The sequence below is a fragment of the Malus domestica genome, chromosome 10 (genome assembly GCF_042453785.1).
Source record: "Malus domestica chromosome 10, GDT2T_hap1".
NCBI lineage: Eukaryota > Viridiplantae > Streptophyta > Magnoliopsida > Rosales > Rosaceae > Malus > Malus domestica.
The window spans coordinates 716162-739011 of record NC_091670.1 but is presented as its reverse complement, the minus strand read 5'-3'; the positions used below and the strand labels follow the sequence as shown (position 1 = coordinate 739011).

Genomic DNA, 22850 nt, shown 5'->3' with positions numbered 1-22850 from the left:
CTCCCACTTCCGGTACCCTCCGAGCTCTTCTGTTTTGTATGATCATGGTTAAGCCACATCGACATTTTATATTCTTATTGATCTTTACCTTATTGACGTGACTTAATCGTGATTACACAAACAGGAGGATACATGAGGGCACAGAAGTGGGAGGGCAGACAATCCTTGTCCTCAAACAGGGGAGGTGGATTGTTTGGCCTCCTATTTTCATACTTTTCCCATCCCTTCCTATTTTGTGTAATCACAGTTAAGTTACATCAATATTTTATATTTTTATTCTTTTTATTTTTTTTATTTTTATAAAAAAATTAATATAAAATATTAACGGATCACAAACAAACTTGGATGAGAAGAGTATGGAACTGGGAGGGAGGGTAGACAATCCATCCCTGGAGACAATCTGCCTCCGCTGAAAAACCCTACCTCAGAAACGAGAAAACCCTACTTCGGAAACCGGTTAAACCTCTCCTCTCACATTTTCTTTCTCTCTGAGCTCCGACAATGGCGAAGCTGCCAGTGATAACAGTAGGAGGTAAGGGCTCGTCTCTGTCGTCCTCATCCGTCTACGCCATAGCCGAAGGCCTCGCTAAGCTTCGCATCGACTCGTCGGTGCTCAATCGGTTCGCCTCCTCCTCGTCGCCTCTCAACGCCCACAACCTCGTCTCTTTCCTCCCCTCTCTCCCAACGGTTGTAGAATCCAGAGCCTCCCTCGTCGTCCTTCTCAGCAAGCTCCTCTCTCTCGCCGGTTCCCCCAACATCCGTAGTGATCTTCCTGTTCGAATCGCCAGAACCCTCAATTCCCCAGGCTTGGAGCTCGGATCGCTCGATTTGACCGAAGAGGAGGCTCTTGCGTTGGAGGAACTCAAGTTATCCTCTGCTGTGTGTGCGATATGTGCGCTTCTGGACCACCAGTCCGCCACTTTGTCTACTTTTTCCGATGCAGTGGCGGCGATTTCTTGCGAGGCTTTGAAGGCCGACATAACGGCATTTAATTCGATGGATTCAGGGGATGGGTATGCCTCGAAGGAGGTGATTGCGGTGGCCAGTGATTTGAAGGTGTTGCTCAATGGGTCTAAGTTAGTGGGTAAGCTTAAAATTGGAGCGGTGTCGGGAATCCCCCAAATTCACGCGAAATTGAGAGAGCAAGTGAAATCTGTGCACTCCACGACTCGAACGGTGCTGAATTCTGGCGGGGAGGTAGGTAGTCCCTGGACAGTGGGGACCGCATTGTTGTCAGTGGCTTTGGCGCTTTATCACTTGGGTGACCGTAGTTTGTCCCGTGCGAAGATGATTGTGGATGAGGTGGGGAGTGAGGATTTGAGGTCAAGTTTGGTCGCATTGTTTGAGAAGAAATGCCCAAGTAGCGAAAGCTTGAGAAGTGGGTACAACTTGGTTTCCCAATTGGGTTCCGAGGCGGAAGAGAATTATGATAAGTTTGCTTGCGAAGTGAATGTGTTGATGGGAATTGTGTGGAAGATTGTGACTTGGGAGGCATTAATGGCATTTGTGGCGCTTGAGGGAGCGGAGTTGAACAAGAGTGAAGGTAGTGAAGTGAATGGAGGAGGGAATATGAAAGTGGACAAGAAGAGTGAGAAGAAGAAGAAGAAGGTAGTTTTGGGTAAAGGGACTGGTGTTGTAGTACAGTTGATTAAAGATAGGTTGCAGGGCAAGGGAGGAAATGCTGTTGATAGTTTGGGGTTGTTGGTAAATTGGGCGGACGAGTTTTTATTGTTTTTTGACCTCAAGAACCCGGAATTTGATTGTTTTTTGAGCAAAGTGAAGGAGATAGTGGAAAGCAATGAGAGTAGAAGACTCCCAAAGATTGCAAAGGTAAGATTCGAGTACTCATGACATTTAATCTAAAGTATAGTTGATCAGATATGATTCAAGATGATTAACGGATTGATTTTCATGTGTTACTTGATTGGTGGCTTTAGATAACCTTTTATTCGACATGTTCCTTCTTGTACGGTAGATGTGGATAATGAAAAAAAGATAAAAATGAAAGTTTGATAAAAGTTCTTCTAAGTTGATCGTTACTTGTCCCCCCTAATAGTGAAGTTGTTTAAGTAGTCATCTTTAAAAGCACTCTTAGAGCGAGTTTTTACATCAACATAAACTTTGAAAAGTTAGCTATCATTTTTAACCCCTTTACAACTTTGAATTTTATATATGTGGCTAGTTATTGGTTTTATCTTTGGAGAGAAGTGTTGGAATCTAAAGGTCTTCGCCTAAGCCGATCAAAGACAGAATATATGGAGTGCAAGTTCAGTGCAGATGGAGGCCAAAACGAGTTAGAGGTGAGGATCGGAGATCAAGAAATACCAAAGAGCGACCGTTTTCGTTACCTAGGATCTATCTTGCAAAAGAACGGAGAATTAGATGGAGATCTCAACCATAGAATACAAGCTGGATGGATGAAGTGGAAGAGTGCATCTGGCGTGTTGTGTGACCGCCGTATGCCACTGAAGCTCAAGGGAAAATTTTATAGGACGGCAATAAGGCCGGCGATGCTGTATGGCACAGAATGTTGGGCGGTGAAGCATCAACACGTACACAAAATGGGTGTAGCGGAGATGAGGATGCTTCGTTGGATGTGTGGGCACACGAGAAAGGATAAGATTAGGAATGAGGATATCCGGGGTAAAGTAGGAGTAGCCGAAATTGAAGGAAAGATGAGAGAAAATCGGTTACGGTGGTTTGGACATGTGCAAAGAAGGCCTACTGACGCTCCGATTAGAAGATGCGACTATGGGACAGAGGTTTAGGGCCGAAGGGGTAGAGGAAGACCTAGGAAAACTTTGGAAGAGACTCTAAGAAAAGACTTAGAGTACTTGGATCTAACGAAGGACATGACATAGGACCGAGCACAATGGCGTTCTAAGATTCATATAGCCGATCCCACTCAGTGACTTGGATTTTCCAAGTCTCCAACCGAGAAGTTTTCCTCACTCGAAAAATTAAGGGAACACTACCCCAACCTACATGCTCCACTCAGAAAGCTTCAACATACAAGCTTCAACAAAAGAAAATTCAAAGAACTTAGCGAAGAAGACTTTGGTGTATTTAACACAATACGTTGAAATGAAGGAAAACTTATTTATTGATATCCCCGATAAGCTACAAATATGTACATATACATGAGTCAAAATAAACAAACAAGATGGAGCCTTCACAAAGGTTGCTTAGGAGAAGTCTCAGCAGTCGGTAGAGCCCCAGAAAGAGAAGGCATCGGAGGGGATCATTCGGAGCCTCAGTACTGGATAGAACCCTAGAAGGAGGAGGCATCAGAGGTTGATCATTTGGAGCTTCATTACGCGGTACAGCCCCAGAAGACGAAGGCAATAAATGCCTTTGGAACAAACCCACAAATCTCTGATGATCAAGTAAAACCTGACCATCAGTTTCCTTCATCTGGTCAAGCTTCCTCTTCATGTTTGTAGCATAGTCATGTGCGAGCCGGTGCAACTGTTTATTCTCATGCTTGAGCCCTCTAATCTCCTGTTTGAGACTCATCACTTCGGCCGCCAATGATTCAACTTGGCGGGTTCGAGCAAATAGGCGTTGGGCCATATTAGACACAGAACCTGCACACTGAACACTGAGAGCCAGTGAATCCTTAACAGCTAACTCATCAGACCGTTTGGAAAGTAGTCTGTTATCTTTGGGAGTGAGAAGGTTCCTGGCCACCACCGCAGCGGTCATATCATTCTTCATCACGGAATCCCCAACGGTAAGAGGACCAGTAGGGGAGACGAAGGATGGGCGCCATATGTTGTCTGGAGAAGGCGGGGCTGCCTCTTCAACAAGGTTCAAGTCAAAACGACGGTCGGAGGGGCCAGACATTTTCAAAGGTATTGAAGAGAGAAGAGGTCGGACAAATCAAGATCTTAGAAGTGCAAGAATGGAGCTTCTACTGGTGGAGATTCAAGTGTGCTTTGGAACTTAATGCCAGCCCCTATAAAAAGCTGCACTCGACGGAGCTTCAGACATCGAAGAGGCGCCTGCTCAGAAATCGAAGAGGCGCCTGCTTTCTCAAAAGTTGGGCTGCTTAGAGACCACGAGGGTTGATCTCATAAATCGAAGAGGTGTTTGCTTTCTCAAAAGTTGGGCTGCTCAAAGACCACGAAAGCCGATCTCAGAAATCGAAGAGGCGCTCGCTTCCTCAAAAGCTGGGCTCCTCAGAGACCACGAGGGCCGATCTCAGAAATCGAAGAGGCACCTACTTTTCCAGCCTTGTCAGCACCTGTCACACGCACACTCAGCTTTGCGGAAATTATGGGTATTCTGTCGAAGACTTCTGGGGAAGTAGAAAACACATGAATCTTACTGTCCAATCACCCACTTCCCACACGCAGCAATAGCTCATGGGTACCACAGATAACTTTGCCAAAGTTCTCTGCCAAAGTTGAGCACGTGAAGCTTGCAGCTCCCACTACATCGCTCTGACCAAGAAGGGTAAAAGAATAGCAAAGAAACAGCACTAACAAAGTTTAGACCCATAAATTTTGAAGGTCTAGCTACCATATTATTACCCACAAGGGTAAAGGAACAGTACCACTGTTGGATAATTGGAAAGTCCCTGTGTGTCAACCTCTGTGCCTCGTGGCAAGGTAGACTAGCAAACATGCCCAACCTTTACTCACATTCGAGAAAACACTCCCAATAAGATTGCTTGCTCCAAAATCGAAGAGGCACCGTCCTCCGAATCTCAAGAGCCAGACTCCCAACATGACTACTTTCTCAAAAATCGAAGAGAGGGTAAAGGAACAGTACCATTGCTGGATAATTGGAAAGTCCCTGTGTGTCAACTTCTGTGCTTCGTGGCAAGGTAGACTAGCAAACATGCCCAACCTTTACTCACATTCGAGAAAACACTCCCAACAAGATTGCTTGCTCCAAAATCGAAGAGGCACCGCCCTCCGAATCTCGAGAGCCAGACTCCCAACATGATTACTTTCTCAAAAATCGAAGAGACACTGCTCCCCGAATCTCGAGAGCTAGACCCCCAGCATGATTGCTTTCTCAAAAATCGAAGAGGCATCGTTCTCCGAATCAATCGAAGAGGCGCTCGCTTTCTCAAAAGCTGGGCTGCTCAGAGACCACGAGGGCCGATCTCAGAAATCGAAGAGGCACCTTCTTTTCTAGCCTTGTCAGCACCTGTCACATGCACACTCAGCTTTGCGGAAATTATGGGCATTCTGTCGAAGACTTCTGGTGAAGTAGAAAGCACATGAATCTTACTGTTCAATCACCCACTTCCCACACGCAACAATAGCTCATGGGTACCACAGATAACTTTGTCAAAGTCTCTGCCAAAGTTGAGCACGTGAAGCTTGCAGCTCCCACAACATCGCTCTGACCAAGAAAGGTAAAAGAATAGCAAAGAAACAGCACTAACAAAGTTTAGACACATAAATTTTGAAGGTCTAGCTACCATATTATTACCCACAAGGGTAAAGGAACAGTACCACTGCTGGATAATTGGAAAGTCCCTGTGTGTCAACCTCCGTGCTTCGTGGCAAGGTAGACTAGCAAACATGCCCAACCTTTACTCACATCCGAGAAAACACTCCCAACAAGATTGCTTACTCCAAAATCGAAGAGGCACCGCCTTCCGAATCTCGAGAGCCAGACTCCCAACATGATTACTTTCTCAAAAATCGAAGAGACACTGCTCCCCGAATCTCGAGAGCCAGACCCCCACCATGATTGCTTTCTCAAAAATCGAAGAAGCATCGTTCTCCGAATCTCGAGAGCCAGATACCACATACCACTTTTTCAAAGTGCTCTGACAGAGTTAAAACATGTGAAGCTGGCAGCTCCCACTACCGTGCTATGACCAAGCAGGGTAAAGGAATAGCATTACTAGTTGTTAGGGAGACTCCTATATATGTCGACCTCCATCCCCAACGGACAGGCAGACCTGCAAAAATGCTCAACCCTTCCTCATATCTGAGAGGGCACTCCCAACGAAGCCTTTCGAAATATTCAGCTTTATTTCCCCCCGATAATACCTCTGCAAACAAGCTATACTAGAGCAAGAATATCTCATATCATCAGGGTTAAAAGCAAGAGTATCCCATATCATGCTTTTTCCCTGTCTTTTCCTTTGGCCTTGTTTTTACCTGCAAGACAAGGAGAAAGAGAGCAATCAGTCAGCACTTGAAATCAAGCTCCCAGCCAGGAACTGACAGCCTGGAACCCCTTACCTGGTTACTTACCTGGCATTGCTCTCGAGTACTCATCTTCAACATCTTATGTTGCCAGGGAAGATACCGCATCTGCTTGAGGAACAGATAGGGCAAGTGCGAAGGATACAAGGAAGCATGTGGAGACAAGCGTAACAGCACACGTGCCGATCCATCCATTACTCTGTCAAAAGCAAAAGTATCCCATATCAGCAGGGTCGAACGTACTCTAGATTTGATGGACTTGTTTTGACCCTCAAATTCTTCAGTCGGCCTTATACTCTGGAGGAAACCAGAAAACCCTCCAGCTCAGTTCAAGAATAAGCCTGTGGAAAGTTACTTCTTCAAAAGCAAAAGTATCCCATATCATCTCTTCTCATTTTTCTTCTCTTTATCCTTCATGCTGCTGCAAGATGGGAGAAGGTGAACAATCAGCCGGAGCTCTGATTGCTTACCTTGTATGTCACCTCTTTCAGCAAATCCCCTAGCTCGGCGACTTGGGGGACTTCTACTACATGGTTTGTATCGCGCTTGACCAAGCCTGAAACTACAAGTAAGCTTCAAGTGAAATTGATACATTACCTTGTGCATCTCCACCAGTTAAAGATACCACCCCTGGATGGAGGAAGAGTACTTCCAGAGAAGCTGCCACATCTACCTATGAGACAGATAAGGCAAGTCAAGATGATACCACACTCCGATACTTAGAAGTTTCGTGATTACGAGATCATTCTCCCACAATATTTCCTAATGTCATTTGTACTCTAATGTCATTTGTACTAAATCATTCACTTGTACTCACTAAAGGAGAGCTTGAACCTATGTACTTGTGTAAACCCTTCACAATTAATGAGAACTCTTCTATTCCGTGGACGTAGCCAATCTGGGTGAACCACGTACATCTTGTGTTTGCTTTCCTATCTCTATCCATTTATATACTTATCCACACTAATGACCGGAGCAATTTAGCGAAGATCACAAAAAGTTACCGTTTTCGCTACCTAGGATCTATCTTACAAGGGAACGGAGAATTAGATGGAGATCTTAACCATAGAATACGAGCTGGATGGATGAAGTGTAAGAGTGCATCCAGCATGTTGTGTGACCGTCGTAGGCCACTGAAGCTCAAGGGAAAATTTTATAAGACGGCAATAAGGCCAGCGATGTTGTATGGCACAAAATGTTGGGCGGTGAAACATCAACACGTACACAAAATGGGTGTAGCAGAGATGAGGATGCTTCGTGGGATGTGTGGGCACACGAGAAAGGATAAGATTGAGAATGAGGATATCCGAGGTAAAGTAGGAGTAGCCGAAATTGAAGGAAAGATGAGAGAAAATCGGTTCCGGTGATTTGGACATGTGCAAAGAAGGCCGACTGACGCTCCGGTTCGAAGATGTGACTACGGGACAGAGGTTTAGGGCCGAAGGGGTAGAGGAAGACCTAGGAAAACTTTGGAAGAGACTCTAAGAAAAGGCTTAGAGTACTTGGATCTAACGGAGGACATGACACAAAACCGAGCGCAATGGCGTTCTAGGATTCATATAGCCGACCCCACTTAGTGGGAAAAGGTTTTGTTGTTGTTGTTGTTGTTGTTTCTTTTATTTCCAGATGGTCCATATTAGTATCTCTCTTAAAAGAATTTGGCTTACCACACTTTAGTTTAGAATGGAAACACGTGCTTAGTTGGGAAGGAAGCAGAGTAAGCTGGACTGAAATTGTTAATACTTAAGTTACAATTAATGCAGTTTGTTCACCTTTTACTAGTTTGTGGCTCGGGAGTTTACTTGATCCCTGAACTAGTGTTTGCAGAATGTGTGTTGGATGGTTAATAAACTAAGAAATCAATGAAATAATATTGTTAACAATTCAGTTCTGTAGCATTTCAATACATGTTAATGGAGAATCAAGTTTTCACTCAGTAACTCAGGGCTAAATATTTTTTACACCAGTGTATGCTCATCTATTTGATTTATACATTACCCATAACCTATACTTGTATCCTGCTCCTTAGCTCTCTTACTTGATACATCTCACTTTTTGTGTAGAGAAAGCTAGAATCAATGACCCTATCTAACTAGTCCATCATATTTTAATAATTGAAAACCCAAGAGGGATATCTAACTAGTCCCTATCTATCTGTGTAATTGATGTACGCATATATCTTATGCAGTTATAGGATATGTCAATATTTGATAACAGTGGATCATTAATGACATATCATATCTGTCCCGGAGTATTTTCTCTAATCCACATTATTTCATTGATTTGTAGTAGAAAATTAATTTCATTCTTTTCTTATCGTTTTGTTTTACCTTTTTATTTGGGAAACTGTGTTTGTGATTTTCTGGATAACCATGTGTGGTTATTATGATCTACCTGTTACTTTGTGTTGTCCTTGAAAACAAGTGAGTTTTCTTAGAAGATATTGCACCTTTGTAGTTCAATACGAACAGAAATTTGAATCTGTAATCCGTGATCATTTGGAAAGAATTGAAAGTTTTTTACAATTGTGTGAATGTGCATCTTTAAGAAACCATACTCAGGAATCTGTTGCAGTTGCCCTTGCAGATTATGTTCTTTTGTTCCATCGGCACCCGGATGCAGTGTTAAATGAGCAAGGGGGCTATAGAAACTTCTTTTCGAACGACTCCACTCAAAGTTGTTTGGGAGCATATGCTCCTATCAACTTTACACGGGACACACAAAAGAAGTACTTTGATCCTATTAGACGGGGAATGGTGAAGAAGCTAGGACAGAAGGGTAGAGTTCAAGAGAGCAAAATGCGTTTAGGAACGTGGAATATAGGAACCTTGACGGGAAAATCTATGGAAGTAGTAGAAGTTATGGTGAGGAGAAGGATAAATATTATGTGCCTACAAGAAACTAAGTGGGTTGGGCGTAAGGCAAAGGATCTAGAAAACTCAGGGTTTAAACTATGGTATTCGGGCACAAATAGAACGAGAAACGGTGTTGGCATCATTGTGGACAAGACCTTGACACAAGATGTTGTAGATGTCAAGAGGGTAGGAGATAGAATCATGGCAATTAAGATTGTAATAGGACAAGAACTTATCAATGTGATTAGTGCGTACGCACCTCAAGTAGGGTTGGATACGAGTTCGAAGGAGAAATTTTGGGAAGACCTTGGAGACTTGGTGCAAGGAATTGCTCAGACGGAGAAGTTATTTATAGGAGGAGATTTAAATGGACACGTGGGCAGGGAGACAGGCAACTATGGAGGTTTTCATGGTGGCCATGGTTTTGGGGAGAGAAACGAGGATGGGGAAGCTATCTTGGATTTTGCAATGGCATATGATCTCTTCTTAGCCAACACCTTCTTTAAGAAGCGGGAAGAACATGTGATCACCCACAAGAGTGGGTCGTCAAAAACACAAATAGATTTTCTTCTAATGAGGAAAAGGGATCGTATAACTTGTAAGGATTGCAAAATTATACCAGGAGAGAGCGTGGCTAATCAACATCGCTTGTTGGTGATGGATGTACATATCAAAAGAGTGAGAAAAAAGAACAAGACTTGGAAGTGCCCAAGGACTAGATGGTGGAATCTAAAAGAAGAAAAACAAGTCATTTTCAAAGAGAAAATAACCACCCAGTGTGTGTGGGATAGAGAGGGGGAAGCTAACCAAATGTGGGATTCCATGGCTAGTTGTATCCGAAAAGTAGCAAAAGAGGTATTAGGAGAGTCCAAGGGCTTTGCCCCACACCAAAAGGAATCGTGGTGGTGGAATGAGGAGGTACAAACAAAGGTGAAGGCTAAGAAGGAATGTTGTAAAGCCTTATACAAGGATAGGACCGATGAAAATGGTGAAAGGTATAGAAAAGCGAAGCAAGAGGCGAAGAAAGCTGTGAGCGAAGCTAAGTTAGCGGCTTATGACGATATGTATAAACGACTAGATACCAAAGAAGGAGAGTTGGATATCTATAAACTAGCTAGAGCAAGGGAAAAGAAGACAAGGGACCTAAACCAAGTGAGGTGCATCAAGGATGAGGATGGAAAGGTTCTTGCTACAGAGAACGCGGTTAAAGACAGATGGAAAGGTTATTTTCATAATCTTTTCAATGAAGGACATGAAAGGAGTGCTTCTTTAGGGGAGTTGAGTAACTCAGAAGAGTGTAGAAACTACTCTTTTTATCGTAGAATCCGGAAGGAAGAAGTGGTTGTAGCTTTGAAGAAGATGAAGCATAGAAAAGCAGTAGGCCCAGACGATATACCAATCGAAGTGTGGAAAGTTTTGGGAGAGACGGGTATAACATGGCTCACTGACCTTTTCAATAGGATTTTGAAAACGAAGAAGATGCCAAATGAGTGGCGAACGAGCACTTTGGTGCCTATCTACAAGAATAAGGGCGATGTACAAAATTGCATGAACTATAGGGGTATTAAGCTAATGAGTCATACAATGAAGCTCTGGGAGAGAGTCATTGAGCATAGATTGAGGCAAGAGACACGGGTTTCGGACAACCAATTCGGGTTCATGCCAGGGCGCTCAACCATGGAGGCAATCTATCTCTTACGAAGATTGATGGAAAGATATAGAGATGGGAAAAAGGATTTACACATGGTCTTTATAGATTTGGAAAAAGCGTATGATAGGGTCCCAAGAGACATTCTTTGGAGGATTTTAGAGAAGAAAGGAGTACGAGTAGCATATATCCAAGCTATACAGGATATGTATGAAGGAGCAAAGACTGCCGTAAGAACTCATGAAGGACAAACCGAAAGCTTTCCCATAACTGTAGGATTACATCAAGGCTCATCCTTAAGTCCTTACCTCTTTGCGTTGGTAATGGATGAGTTAACAAGACATATTCAAGATGATATTCCTTGGTGTATGCTTTTCGCAGACGATATAGTGTTGATAGATGAAACTCAAGAAGGGGTAAATGCAAAGCTTAACCTTTGGAGAGAAGTGTTGGAATCTAAAGGTCTTCGCCTGAGCCGATCAAAGACAGAATATATGGAGTGCAAGTTCAGTGCAAATGGAGGCCAAAACGAGTTAGGGGTGAGGATCGGAGATCAAGAAATACCAAAGAGCGACCGTTTTCGTTACCTAGGATCTATCTTGCAAAAGAACGGAGAATTAGATGGAGATCTCAACCATAGAATACAAGCTGGATGGATGAAGTGGAAGAGTGCATCCGGCGTGTTGTGTGACCGCCGTATGCCACTGAAGCTCAAGGGAAAATTTTATAGGACGGCAATAAGGCCGGCGATGCTGTATGGCACAGAATGTTGGGCGGTGAAGCATCAACACGTACACAAAATGAGTGTAGCGGAGATGAGGATGCTTCGTTGGATGTGTGGGCACACGAGAAATGATAAGATTAGGAATGAGGATATCCGGGGTAAAGTAGGAGTAGCCGAAATTGAAGGAAAGATGAGAGAAAATCGGTTACGGTGGTTTGGACATGTGCAAAGAAGGCCTACTGACGCTCCGATTAGAAGATGCGACTATGGGACAGAGGTTCAGGGCCGAAGGGGTAGAGGAAGACCCAGGAAAACTTTGAGAGAGACCCTAAGAAAAGACTTAGAGTACTTGGATCTAACGGAGGACATGACACAGGACAGAACACAATGGCGTTCTAAGATTCATATAGCCGATCCCACTCAGTGACTTGGATTTTCCAAGTCTCCAACCGAGAAGTTGTCCTCGTTCGGGAAATTAAGGGAACACTACCTCAACCTACATGCTCCACTCACAAAGCTCCAACATACAAGCTTCAACAAAAGAAAATTCAAAGAACTTAGCGAAGAAGGCTTTGGTGATTTAACACAATACGTTGAAATGAAGGAAAGCTTATTTATTGATATCTTGATAAATTACAAATATGTACATATACTTGAGTCAAAATAAACAAACAAGAGGGAGCCTTCACAAAGGTTGCTTAGGAGAAGTCTCGGCAGTCGGTAGAGCCCCAGAAAGAGAAGGCACCGGAGGGGGATCATTCGGAGCCTCAGTACTGGACAGAACCCTAGAAGGAGGAGGCATCAGAGGTTGATCATTTGGAGCCTCATTACGCGGTACAGCCCCAGAAGACGAAGGCAATAAATGCCTTTGGAACAAACCCACAAATCTCTGATGATCAAGTAAAACCTGACCATCAGATTCCTTCATCTGGTCAAGCTTCCTCTTCATGTTTGTAGCATAGTCATGTGCGAGCCGGTGCAACTGTTTATTCTCATGCTTGAGCCCTCTAATCTCCTGTTTGAGACTCATCACTTCAGCCGCCAATGATTCAACTTGGCGGGTTCGAGCAAATAGGCGTTGTGCCATATTAGACACAGAACCTACACACTGAACACTAAGTGCCAGAGAATCCTTAACAGCCAACTCATCAGACCGTTTGGAAAGTAGTCTGTTATCTTTGGGAGTGAGAAGGTTCCTGGCCACTACCGCAGCGGTCATATCATTCTTCATCACGGAATCCCCAACGGTAAGAGGACCAATAGGGGAGACGAAGGATGGGCGCCATATGTTGTCTGGAGAAGGCGGGGCTGCCTCTTCAACAAGGTTCAAGTCAAAACGACGGTCGGAGGGGCCAGACATTTTCAAAGGTGTAGAAGAGAGAAGAGGTCGGACAAATCAAGTTCTTAGAAGTGCAAGAATGGAGCTTCTACAAGTGGATATTCAAGTGTGCTTTGGAACTTAATGTTAGCCTCTATAAAAATCTGCACTCGACGAAGCTTCAGAAATCGAAGAGGCGTTTGCTTTCTCAAAAGCTGGGCTGCTCAGAGACCACGAGGGTCGATCTCAGAAATCGAAGAGGCGTTTGCTTTCTCAAAAGCTGGGCTGCTCAAAGACCACGAAGGCCGATCTCAGAAATCGAAGAGGTTTGCTTTCTCAAAAGCTGGGCTGCTCAGAGACCACGAGGGCCGATCTCAGAAATCGAAGAGGTTTGCTTTCTCAAAAGCTGGGCTGCCCAGAGACCACGAGGGCCGATCTCAGAAATCGAAGAGGTTTGCTTTCTCAAAAGCTGGGCTGCTCAGAGACCACGAGGGTCGATCTCAGAAATCGAAGAGGCACCTACTTTTCCAGCCTTGTCAGCACCTGTCACACGCACACTCAGCTTTGCGGAAATTATGGGCATTATGTCGAAGATTTCTGGCGAAGTAGAAAGCACATGAATCGTACTGTTCAATCACCCACTTCCCACACGCAACAGTAGCTCATGGGTACCACATATAACTTTGCCAAAGTTCTCTGACAAAGTTGAGACTACTTTTCCAGCCTTGTCAGCACCTGTCACACGCACACTCAGCTTTGCGGAAATTATGGGCATTCTGTCGAAGATTTCTGGCGAAGTAGAAAGCACATGAATCGTACTGTTTAATCACCCACTTCCCACACGCAACAGTAGCTCATGGGTACCACATATAACTTTGCCAAAGTTCTCTGACAAAGTCGAGACACGTGAAGCTTGCAACTCTCACTACATCGCTCTGACCAAGAAGGGTAAAAGAATAGCAAAGAAACAACACTAACAAAGTTTAGACACATAAATTTTGACGGCCTAGCTACCATATTATTACCCACAAGGGTAAAGGAACAGTACCACTGCTGGATAATTGGAAAGTCCCGGTGTGTCAACCTCTGTGCTTCATGGCAAGGTAGACTAGCAAACATGCCCAACCTTTACTCACATTCGAGAAAACACTCCCAACAAGATTGCTTGCCCCAAAATCGAAGAGGCATCGCCCTCCGAATCTCGAGAGCCAGACTCCCAACATGATTACTTTCTCAAAAATCGAATAGAGGGTAAAGGAACAGTACCACTGCTGGATAATTTGAAAGTCCCTGTGTGTCATCCTCTGTGCTTCGTGGCAAGGTAGACTAGCAAACATGCCCAACCTTTACTCACATTCGAGAAAACACCCCCAACAAGATTGCTTGCTCCAAAATCGAAGAGGCACCGCCCTCCGAATCTCGAGAGCCAGACTCCTAACATGATTACTTTCTCAAAAATCGAAGAGAGGGTAAAGGAACAGTACCACTGCTGGATAATTGGAAAGTCCCTGTGTGTCAACCTCTGTGCTTCGTGGCAAGGTAGACTAGCAAACATGCCCAACCTTTACTCATATTCGAGAAAACACTCCCAACTCCCAACATGATTACTTTCTCAAAAATCGAAGACACCGCTCTCCGAATCTCGAGAGCCAGACCCCCAGCATGATTGCTTTCTCAAAAATCGAAGACACCGCTCTCCGAATCTCGAGAGCCAGACCCCCAGCATGATTGCTTTCTCAAAAATCGAAGAGGCATCGTTCTCCGAATCTCGAGAGCCAGATCCCCGACAGGATTGCTTGTTCGAAAACCGAAGAGGCACCACTTTCCCAACTTCAAGAGCCGGATCTCCTTGGATAAAGCTTGTCTGTAATCTTCACACGCAACATCAGCTTTCCAGATACCACAGACCACTTTTTCAAAGTGCTCTGACAGAGTTAAAACTTGTGAAGCTGGCAGCTCCCACTACCGTGCTATGACCAAGCAGGGTAAAGGAATAGCATTATTACTTGATGTTAGGGAGACTCCTATATATGGCGACCTCCATCCCCAACGGACAGGCAGACCTGCAAAAATGCTCAACCCTTCCTCTTATCTGAGAGGGCACTCCCAACGAAGCCTTTCAAAATATTCAGCTTTCTTTCCCCCCGATAATACCTCTGTAAACAAGCTATACTAGAGCAAGAATATCTTATATCATCAGGGTTAAAAGCAAGAGTATCCCATATCATGCTTTTTCCCTGTCTTTTCCTTTGGCCTTGTTCTTACCTGCAAGACAAGGAGAAAGAGAGCAATCAGTCAGCACTTGGAATCAAGCTTCCAGCCAGGAACTGACTGCCTGGAACCCCTTACCCTGGCATTGCTCTCGAGTACTCATCTTCAACATCTTATGCTTCCAAGGAAGATACCGCATCTGCCTGAGGATAGGGCAAGTGAGAAGGATACAAGGAAGCATGTGGAGACAAGCGTAACAGCACACGTGCCGATATATCCACTACTCTGTCAAAAGCAAAAGTATCCCATATCAGCAGGGTCGAACGTACTCTAGATTTGATGGACTTGTTTTGACCCTCAAATTCTTCAGTCGGCCTTATACTTTGGAGGAAACCAGAAAACCCTCCAGCCCAGTTCAAGAATAAGCCTGTGGAAAGTTACTTCTTCAAAAGCAAAAGTATCCCATATCATCTCTTCTCATTTTTCTTCTCTTTATCCTTCATGCTGCCTGCAAGATAGGGAGAATGTGAACAATCAGCCGGAGCTCTGATTGCTTACCTTGTCTGTTACCTCTTTCAGCAGATCCCCTAGCTCGGCGACTTGGGGGACTCCTACTACATGGTTTGTATCGCGCTTGACCAAGCCTGAAACTACAAGTAAGCTTCAAGTGACATTGATACATTACCTTGTGCATCTCCACCAGTTACAGATACCACCCCTGGATGGAGGAAGAGTACTTCCAGAGAAGATTCCACATCTACCTATGAGACAGATAAGGAAAGTCAAGCCGATACCACACTCCGGGACTTAGAAGTTTCGTGGTTACGAGATCATTCTCCCACAATATTTCCTAATGTCATTTGTACTAAATCATTCACTTGTACTCCCTAAAGGAGAGCTTGAACCTATGTACTTGTGTAAACCCTTCACAATTAATGAGAACTCCTCTATTCCGTGGACGTAGCCAATCTGGGTGAATCACGTACATCTTGTGTTTGCTTTCCTATCTCTATCCATTTATATACTTATCCACACTAATGACCGGAGCAATCTAGCGAAGATCACAAAAAGTTACCGTTTTCGCTACCTAGGATCTATCTTGCAAGAGAACGAAGAATTAGATGGAGATCTCAACCATAGAATACAAGCTGGATGGATGAAGTGTAAGAGTGTATCCGGCGTGTTGTGTGATCGTCGTAGGCCACTGAAGCTCAAGGGAAAATTTTATAGGACGGCAATAAGGCCAACGATGTTGTATGGCACAGAATGTTGGGCGGTGAAGCATCAACATGTACACAAAATGGGTGTAGCGGAGATGAGGATGCTTCGTGGGATGTATGGGCACACGAGAAAGGATAAGATTGGGAATGAGGATATCCAAGGTAAAGTAGGAATAGCCAAAATTGAAGGAAATATGAGAGAAAATCGGTTCCGGTGGTTTGGACATGTGCAAAGAAGGCCTACTGACGCTCCGGTTCGAAAATGTGACTACGGGACAGAAGTTCAGGGCCGAAGGGGTAGAGGAAGACCTAGGAAAACTTTGGAAGAGACCCTAAGAAAAGACTTGATTACTTGGATCTAACGGAGGACATGACACAAAACCGAGCGCAATGGCGTTCTAGGATTCATATAGCCGACCCCACTTAGTGGGAAAAGGCTTTGTTGTTGTTGTTGTTGTTGTTGTTGTTGGTTGCGAGAGTGGACTTACTAGCATTCTGACCTTGTATATATTATTGCAAATCCTAGGGTACTCGTGACTTCTCTAAAGAACAAATGGCAGTAAGAGAGAAAGCATTCTCAATAATTGTAGGGGTCTTTCAGAGGCATGGTGCCACAGCCCTTGACACTCCAGTTTTTGAATTGAGAGAAACCCTGATGGGGAAATATGGGGAAGATTCGAAATTGATTTATGATCTTGCTGACCAGGTACTTTCTCCGTTTAAATTGTTGTCAATTTAAGTGGAGTTTTGCTTTTATGTTTCATAGTTAATTTCTATGTTTTTTATTGTCATGACTCGTACAAATGCAGTGTGAAGAGGGGGTGGGGGATAAAAGCTTAACTCAGTTTGATCTTGGTACTCGCTCTATTTTAGCCGAAGATCACTTTTTGTACTCTGGATTTCTTGGGTGATCTTTTACTATTTCGAAAAATCGTAAAGTATTCTAACCAAGAACAGCATTCCAGATAGGCATTCAGACTGTCGAGTCCAAGGCTTTGACCTAGTTTTGTGCTGATATAATTAACCATAGTAAATATATTTTTCTTTAAGTTTCATGAAGTGTTTCTTAATTTGGCTACGAAATATTACGTCAAAAGGCCTTTTAGGTTTTATGTGCATGAGCTAGGGAGCTACTCCTTAAATTTTCTTTTGTGGTTTTCTTAAGGAATTAGTTATAGGGATGACCTTGTGTTGGTTGCATCTTGCTCGTAATTTTATCCTTTTTAAACTTTCTGACGGGTATTGTTGTATTTTTCTGACGGGTATAGTTTCATTTATCATTCGGGGAATTGCCTATCATTGTTTGACAAAGGCCTTGATATTCTTCTGTTTCTTCCTTATAACTACTTCCTTTAGGTTTCTAGCAGCTATGTTGCAATGTTGTTATAGTTTGACAATAAAACTGTTTGTATTTATCTTTTCCTCAGGGAGGAGAGCTTTTATCACTACGATATGATCTAACCGTTCCATTTGCTAGATATGTAGCTATGAATGGTATCACATCTTACAGAAGATACCAAATAGCAAAGGTCTACAGAAGAGACAATCCGTCCAAAGGACGATATCGTGAATTTTACCAATGCGACTTTGATATTGCTGGCCAATTTGAAAAAATGGGTCCAGATTTTGAAGTTATTAAGATTTTGACAGAACTTCTTGATGAGCTGAACATTGGAGATTATGAGGTAACTTTTCATTTTTTATTTTTATTTTTTTTGAGAAGAAACAATTTTATTAAAGAATAGAGAAAAACACAGAAGTGGATAAGAAGTCCACCAACAAATTAGAAAGGAAAATCCCAATAGGATTTGGCTACAGTAGCCAATTCTAGACCTAGCTCACTTAACTGCTGCTAACAAATCCCACAGTATTTGAGATAGAGAGCAATTATTAAACTCTTTAGTAACCGAAGCCCAAAAAGATGCCCAATATTTTACTCTCCCCCAAAGTACTTCTGCCCCCACTCCAGTATAGTCTTCAAAAATCCTTTTGTTGCGTTCCAGCCATATATTCCAAAAAATTGCCGATACCAGGCAACCCCACAAAGCTTTGGATTTTTTCCCTTTTCCAAGTGCCTTAAAATTGGTGCTTAGTAGCTCAAAACACCCTTTAGGAATGACCCAACTTACTTTAACCTCCTGAAACAGTTTCCACCACAGTTGGATCGAGTAGGAGCAATGAAATTACCCTCTGTTTATGTCATTGCGTACAAATTTAATTATGGAAAGATGGATTTTGACTTAGTCTTTGAGTCGTCAACTTGTAAAAGTAGCAAATGTAACATGTTACCTAAATGTAATGTAGACTCTCCATTAAGTGCTTCCTACACTGCTAATATTCAGATTTCCAATTGGTTGTTTTGGAATTCACATTGCTCGGTAGAAAAATAAAATTATTCCAGGATCATATCCGCTCATTCCGCTGCATGGTTTCATAGTACAGTGTATTTTTTTCTTCTAACGGATGTAAATATGATATAGATTAATTGATAAAACATTATATTATGTCTTAAAGTCTATCAATTTTGACTGCGTGTGTGCTTGCATTTTACATCCTAATTGTAGATCACTTCCATATGTGTATATCCCTGAGTTGTGTGATTTTTACATAAAACCATGTCCAAAACGTAATGGAGTTATAGTTATTTACTTTTATGATTTTTAAAAATCCAGGATATCCTAACTTGGTCCATTGCAATAAAATATGTGTTTATACTGATCTTACATGCCACGCTTAAATTAGTTGGCAGGAGCTCAACTACAATATTTTCTTCTTCTTTTCCTTTTATTTTGTTAATAAAATTGTGGAATATGTATGTTGATTTCGTACATGTATGATTATTCTGTAACTGCATAACATTTTGAATTCTTGAACAACATGGATGTTTATTTGTTTAGTAGCATCTGTGTCATAATGCGAGCAATTATTTTGATATGCCTTATTTTTCTGGCTTAAACTCTAAAATTGTGGAATATGGATGTTGATTTCTTACATGCATTATTATTCTATAAGTGCATAACATTTTGAAGCTTTGAACAAAATGAACATTATTTTGTTTAGTAGCATCTGTAACATAAGGTGAGCAATTATTTTGGTATGCCTTATTTTTCTGGCTCAACTTGAATTTACATTTGTTTGTCACTGTTTATTATACAGATTAAATTGAATCACAGAAAGTTGCTGGATGGAATGTTTGAAATCTGTGGAGTGCCTCCTGAAAAATTCAGAACTATTTGTTCAAGTATTGACAAGTTAGACAAGCAGTCTTTTGAGCAGATAAAAAACGAAATGGTAAAGACTCAAAAATTGCAACTGATTTCCCATGTGTATGCTTGAGTTACATTGCTGTATCTTGGGTTTGCTTGTTTCTATGCTCTGCATGTGTTTGCTTGAGTTACATTTCATCTGTCTCTTTGCTTTTATTTGTAATTCACTATGAAAAACTTAACAGAACATTAATTACTGCATAATATAACTTAACAGAACAATGATTATTACATAAGATTGATTTTACAAAATGCTAGCTGAACCCAAGTAGGAGGAAGACTTTGTTGTGAATGAAATATGATAATAGTTCTAATGTGTCTGCTTCTTGACAAGGAATGGCTGTCTAGTTGGGAAGTTTTCCTGGTTAGTATCTGTATTTGTATTATTGCCTGATGGATGGCTGAAGTCTCACACCATGAGGTTAAGCTTTTGGTCCTGTAACTACCAACCCAAAAGTTTGATTGATAATTAACTGTTCACTTTCAAAACACTGAATGGTATTGATTTTAAAATGTAGGTTTTGAGTTCCAAATAACTGGATGGCAAAACATTTGTCTGCCCGAATTATGAATAAACCGTATTTCATGCTTTTCTCCATAATTGTTGGGCATACATTTTCATTTCTATCCCTTATTGTTTGTCTTGGTTCATGTCATTTTTCATATTATTGACTTATTTTCTCTTACCCGAATATAATTTTATATTTGCCATCTTTGAATTTTTCTAGGTGGAAGAGAAGGGCTTAAGTGTTGAGACAGCAGACAAAATTGGTGCTTTTGTAAAAGAGCGTGGACATCCTTTGGAACTGTTAAGTAAGCTTAAACAGGAGGGCAGCAAGTTCTTAGAAAACAGTTTATCGGTAGATGCATTGAATGACCTGGCAATCTTATTCAATGCTTTGGAAAAATCAAAGTGCATAGGAAAAGTGGCTTTTGACTTAAGTCTTGCAAGGGGTCTCGATTATTATACTGGAGTAATATTTGAAGCTGTTTTTAAGGGGGGTGCCCAGGTAAAATTATGTAAATGCTGTTGTGAATTTATTTTGCATTCATTTTGTGTGTTATTGCTGTTTGCATAACACGTCTCATTTGCCTTGTATAATCTTTCAGTGACATTATTCCAAAATTTCAATTCAGATGAACTGTGCAAGTAATAATAAATGGCGTTTTCCCTTTGCTTCCTCACCTTCACTTATGTGTTTCAACCTATATTATCTTGTTATCAGGTTGGTTCAATTGCTTCTGGTGGACGCTATGACAACCTTATAGGGATGTTTGGTACAAAGCAGGTTCCAGCTGTTGGTATCAGCCTTGGAATTGAACGAGTATTTAATATAATGGAGCAGCTTAACAAAGACCAAAATCAGGTGACGGTTCACATGTTTCTGTGCATTTGTCGATTAATAGTGTACTTATATTCTGGGTGAATGTTATTGTTGGGTTATAATCTGATTGGTAGTGACAGCACTTCAAATCCTATTCCCTCAACTGGGTAATTAATAGAACAAAATTTTATGAACTATAAATTCAGTAGGTTATACATTTCTTAGGTTAAGTTACACTATGCCTTCCGAGCACTAGTCCATATCTTAGTTTAGTCCCTAAACTTTATGTAGTGTCATTTTGGTTCCTGAATTTTGGTTGGTTGATCCAAATCCAAACTTCTATCGATGAATTTAACTGAAGTAATCATGTGACGTGCACAGATGACTGCTTACTCAAGAATAATTTCTTCATTCCCTATTCTAACCCACATTCTTCAACTCTCTTTCTTTTTTACCTTTTCTAGAAAGAAACCAAAGCTGAAATAAACCCAAAGGTTAAAAGGAAATAAACTCATATCAGTATTCTCACATTGGTGCTCCAAGGAAACTAAAACTCGTTATTTTGGTGCCAGATTTAGTTATTCTAGAGCCATCTTTCCATTTGTTCAGCATCCCTACTGTATTTCTTTGAATCCTGTTTTAGTTTAGAGCAAGGAATTGCCATTGGTAGATGGGTTGGGTGTATAAAAAAAAAGAAAAAAAAAGAGCAAATAGGTATGTATCTGTCATATGTTACCAGGTATCTAGGGGTGCAACTTGGGTTGAGCCCCTAGATACCTGTATGTTGTGTTTCTGTGACTTGCGATATTGATTGTGTCCTCCTACACTTTGGATTGGTTGGTTCCAATGTCCACAGTATATCCAGAACACTGAAAGACTTTTTATGGGGAAGAAGTGTGATTCGACGGCTTCTTGTTATGTATATTTGTTCGTCAAAGTATATGACTTTTTGGCCAGCTGCATGCCAGATTTTAGGGATATAATGTAAATTGATATTTTTGTTAATAACTTGGAGAGCCACATGGCATTATACTTTGCCTTGTAGTTCAGTTTTGCAGCCTTGTATGAGGCATTGATCCGTCTTGTATCTTATTGATGTTATTGTTATACAGAGAACACGAGCAACGAAGACTGAAGTCCTAGTGAGTATATTTGGGGATGATTTAGGACGAGCAGCAGAGCTATCAAGCGAGTTGTGGGCTGAAAAAGTGAATGCAGAATTCTTGGTCAATAAAAGAGGGACGAAACACTTTGATCGAGCAAAGGAATCTAGGATCCCTTGGATGATAATTGAGGGTGAACGGGAGCGGAATGATAAGACTCTGAGATTGAAAGACATGGAGGCTGCCGAGGAGATCACAATTTCTAGGGATAGAATTGTGGAAGAAGTTCAAAAACGGCTGGGTTCATCATAATTTAATGTTTGAAGGCGCCAAAGATGTCAAACCAGATTACCCTAACTTTTTAACTAATACTTTGTTTTGTTTTGGTACACCGTAGAAACTGTATTTTGTTAAAGACGCTCTGTTGCTGATTTGAGCTTAAAAAGGTCGTACCCAGTGCACAAGGCTCCCGCTTTACGCAAGGTCTGGGAGAGGTGAATGTCGGCTAGCCTTATCCTCATTTATGGAGAGGCTGCTCCCAAGTCTCGAACCCGAGACCTACCGCTTATGGGCGAAGGCACTTGCTATCGCATCAAGTGCAACCTCTACCAAGTGCGACCTACCGCTTATGTTGCTGATTTGAGCTTGATAATACTAAATCACCGTTTCCTCAAGAAACTGTGCATCAAAATTTCAATTTCAAAACTTTGACAGCAAATTTGACGGGGTTTTACGCTTACCTCCCCGTTTCCCCCCCCCCCCCCCCCCACCCAAAAAATTGAGTGATGCGTTGTTGAGCTTTTCTCACCTTGACAATATTTTCTTCGTGTGTGAACAGTTGAGATTTAATAAATGTGCGGGAGAGAATATCCCGTGAATTTTACTTTGTGTTAGATTTGCTTACAACGCAGCTCCAAGGCCAGAAAGAAAGGAGACTTGTAATTACTAACAACAAATTTCAGCGTAGAAAAGTAAGGAAAATAATGTTGGGTGAAGAAAAACAA

General features: G+C 42.0%; 1 protein-coding gene across 2 annotated transcripts; it reads left to right on the top strand.

Moving 5' to 3' along the window:
• The first annotated feature begins 140 nt into the window (after nt 1-140).
• LOC103444500 (histidine--tRNA ligase, cytoplasmic-like) lies at nt 141-22291 on the top strand. 2 transcript variants are annotated; one of them, XM_029109007.2, is made up of 7 exons: nt 141-1830; nt 16679-16858; nt 17580-17837; nt 19309-19443; nt 20147-20428; nt 20645-20785; nt 21856-22291. In XM_029109007.2, exons 1-7 carry the CDS (start codon nt 502-504, stop codon nt 22156-22158), a joined length of 2628 nt encoding a protein of 875 aa, XP_028964840.2. In that variant the 5' UTR covers nt 141-501; the 3' UTR covers nt 22159-22291. The 2 variants fall into 2 exon arrangements, with proteins under 2 accessions (XP_028964840.2, XP_070662779.1); XM_070806678.1 differs by lacking the exon at nt 16679-16858.
• Nucleotides 22292-22850: the final 559 nt, after the last annotated feature.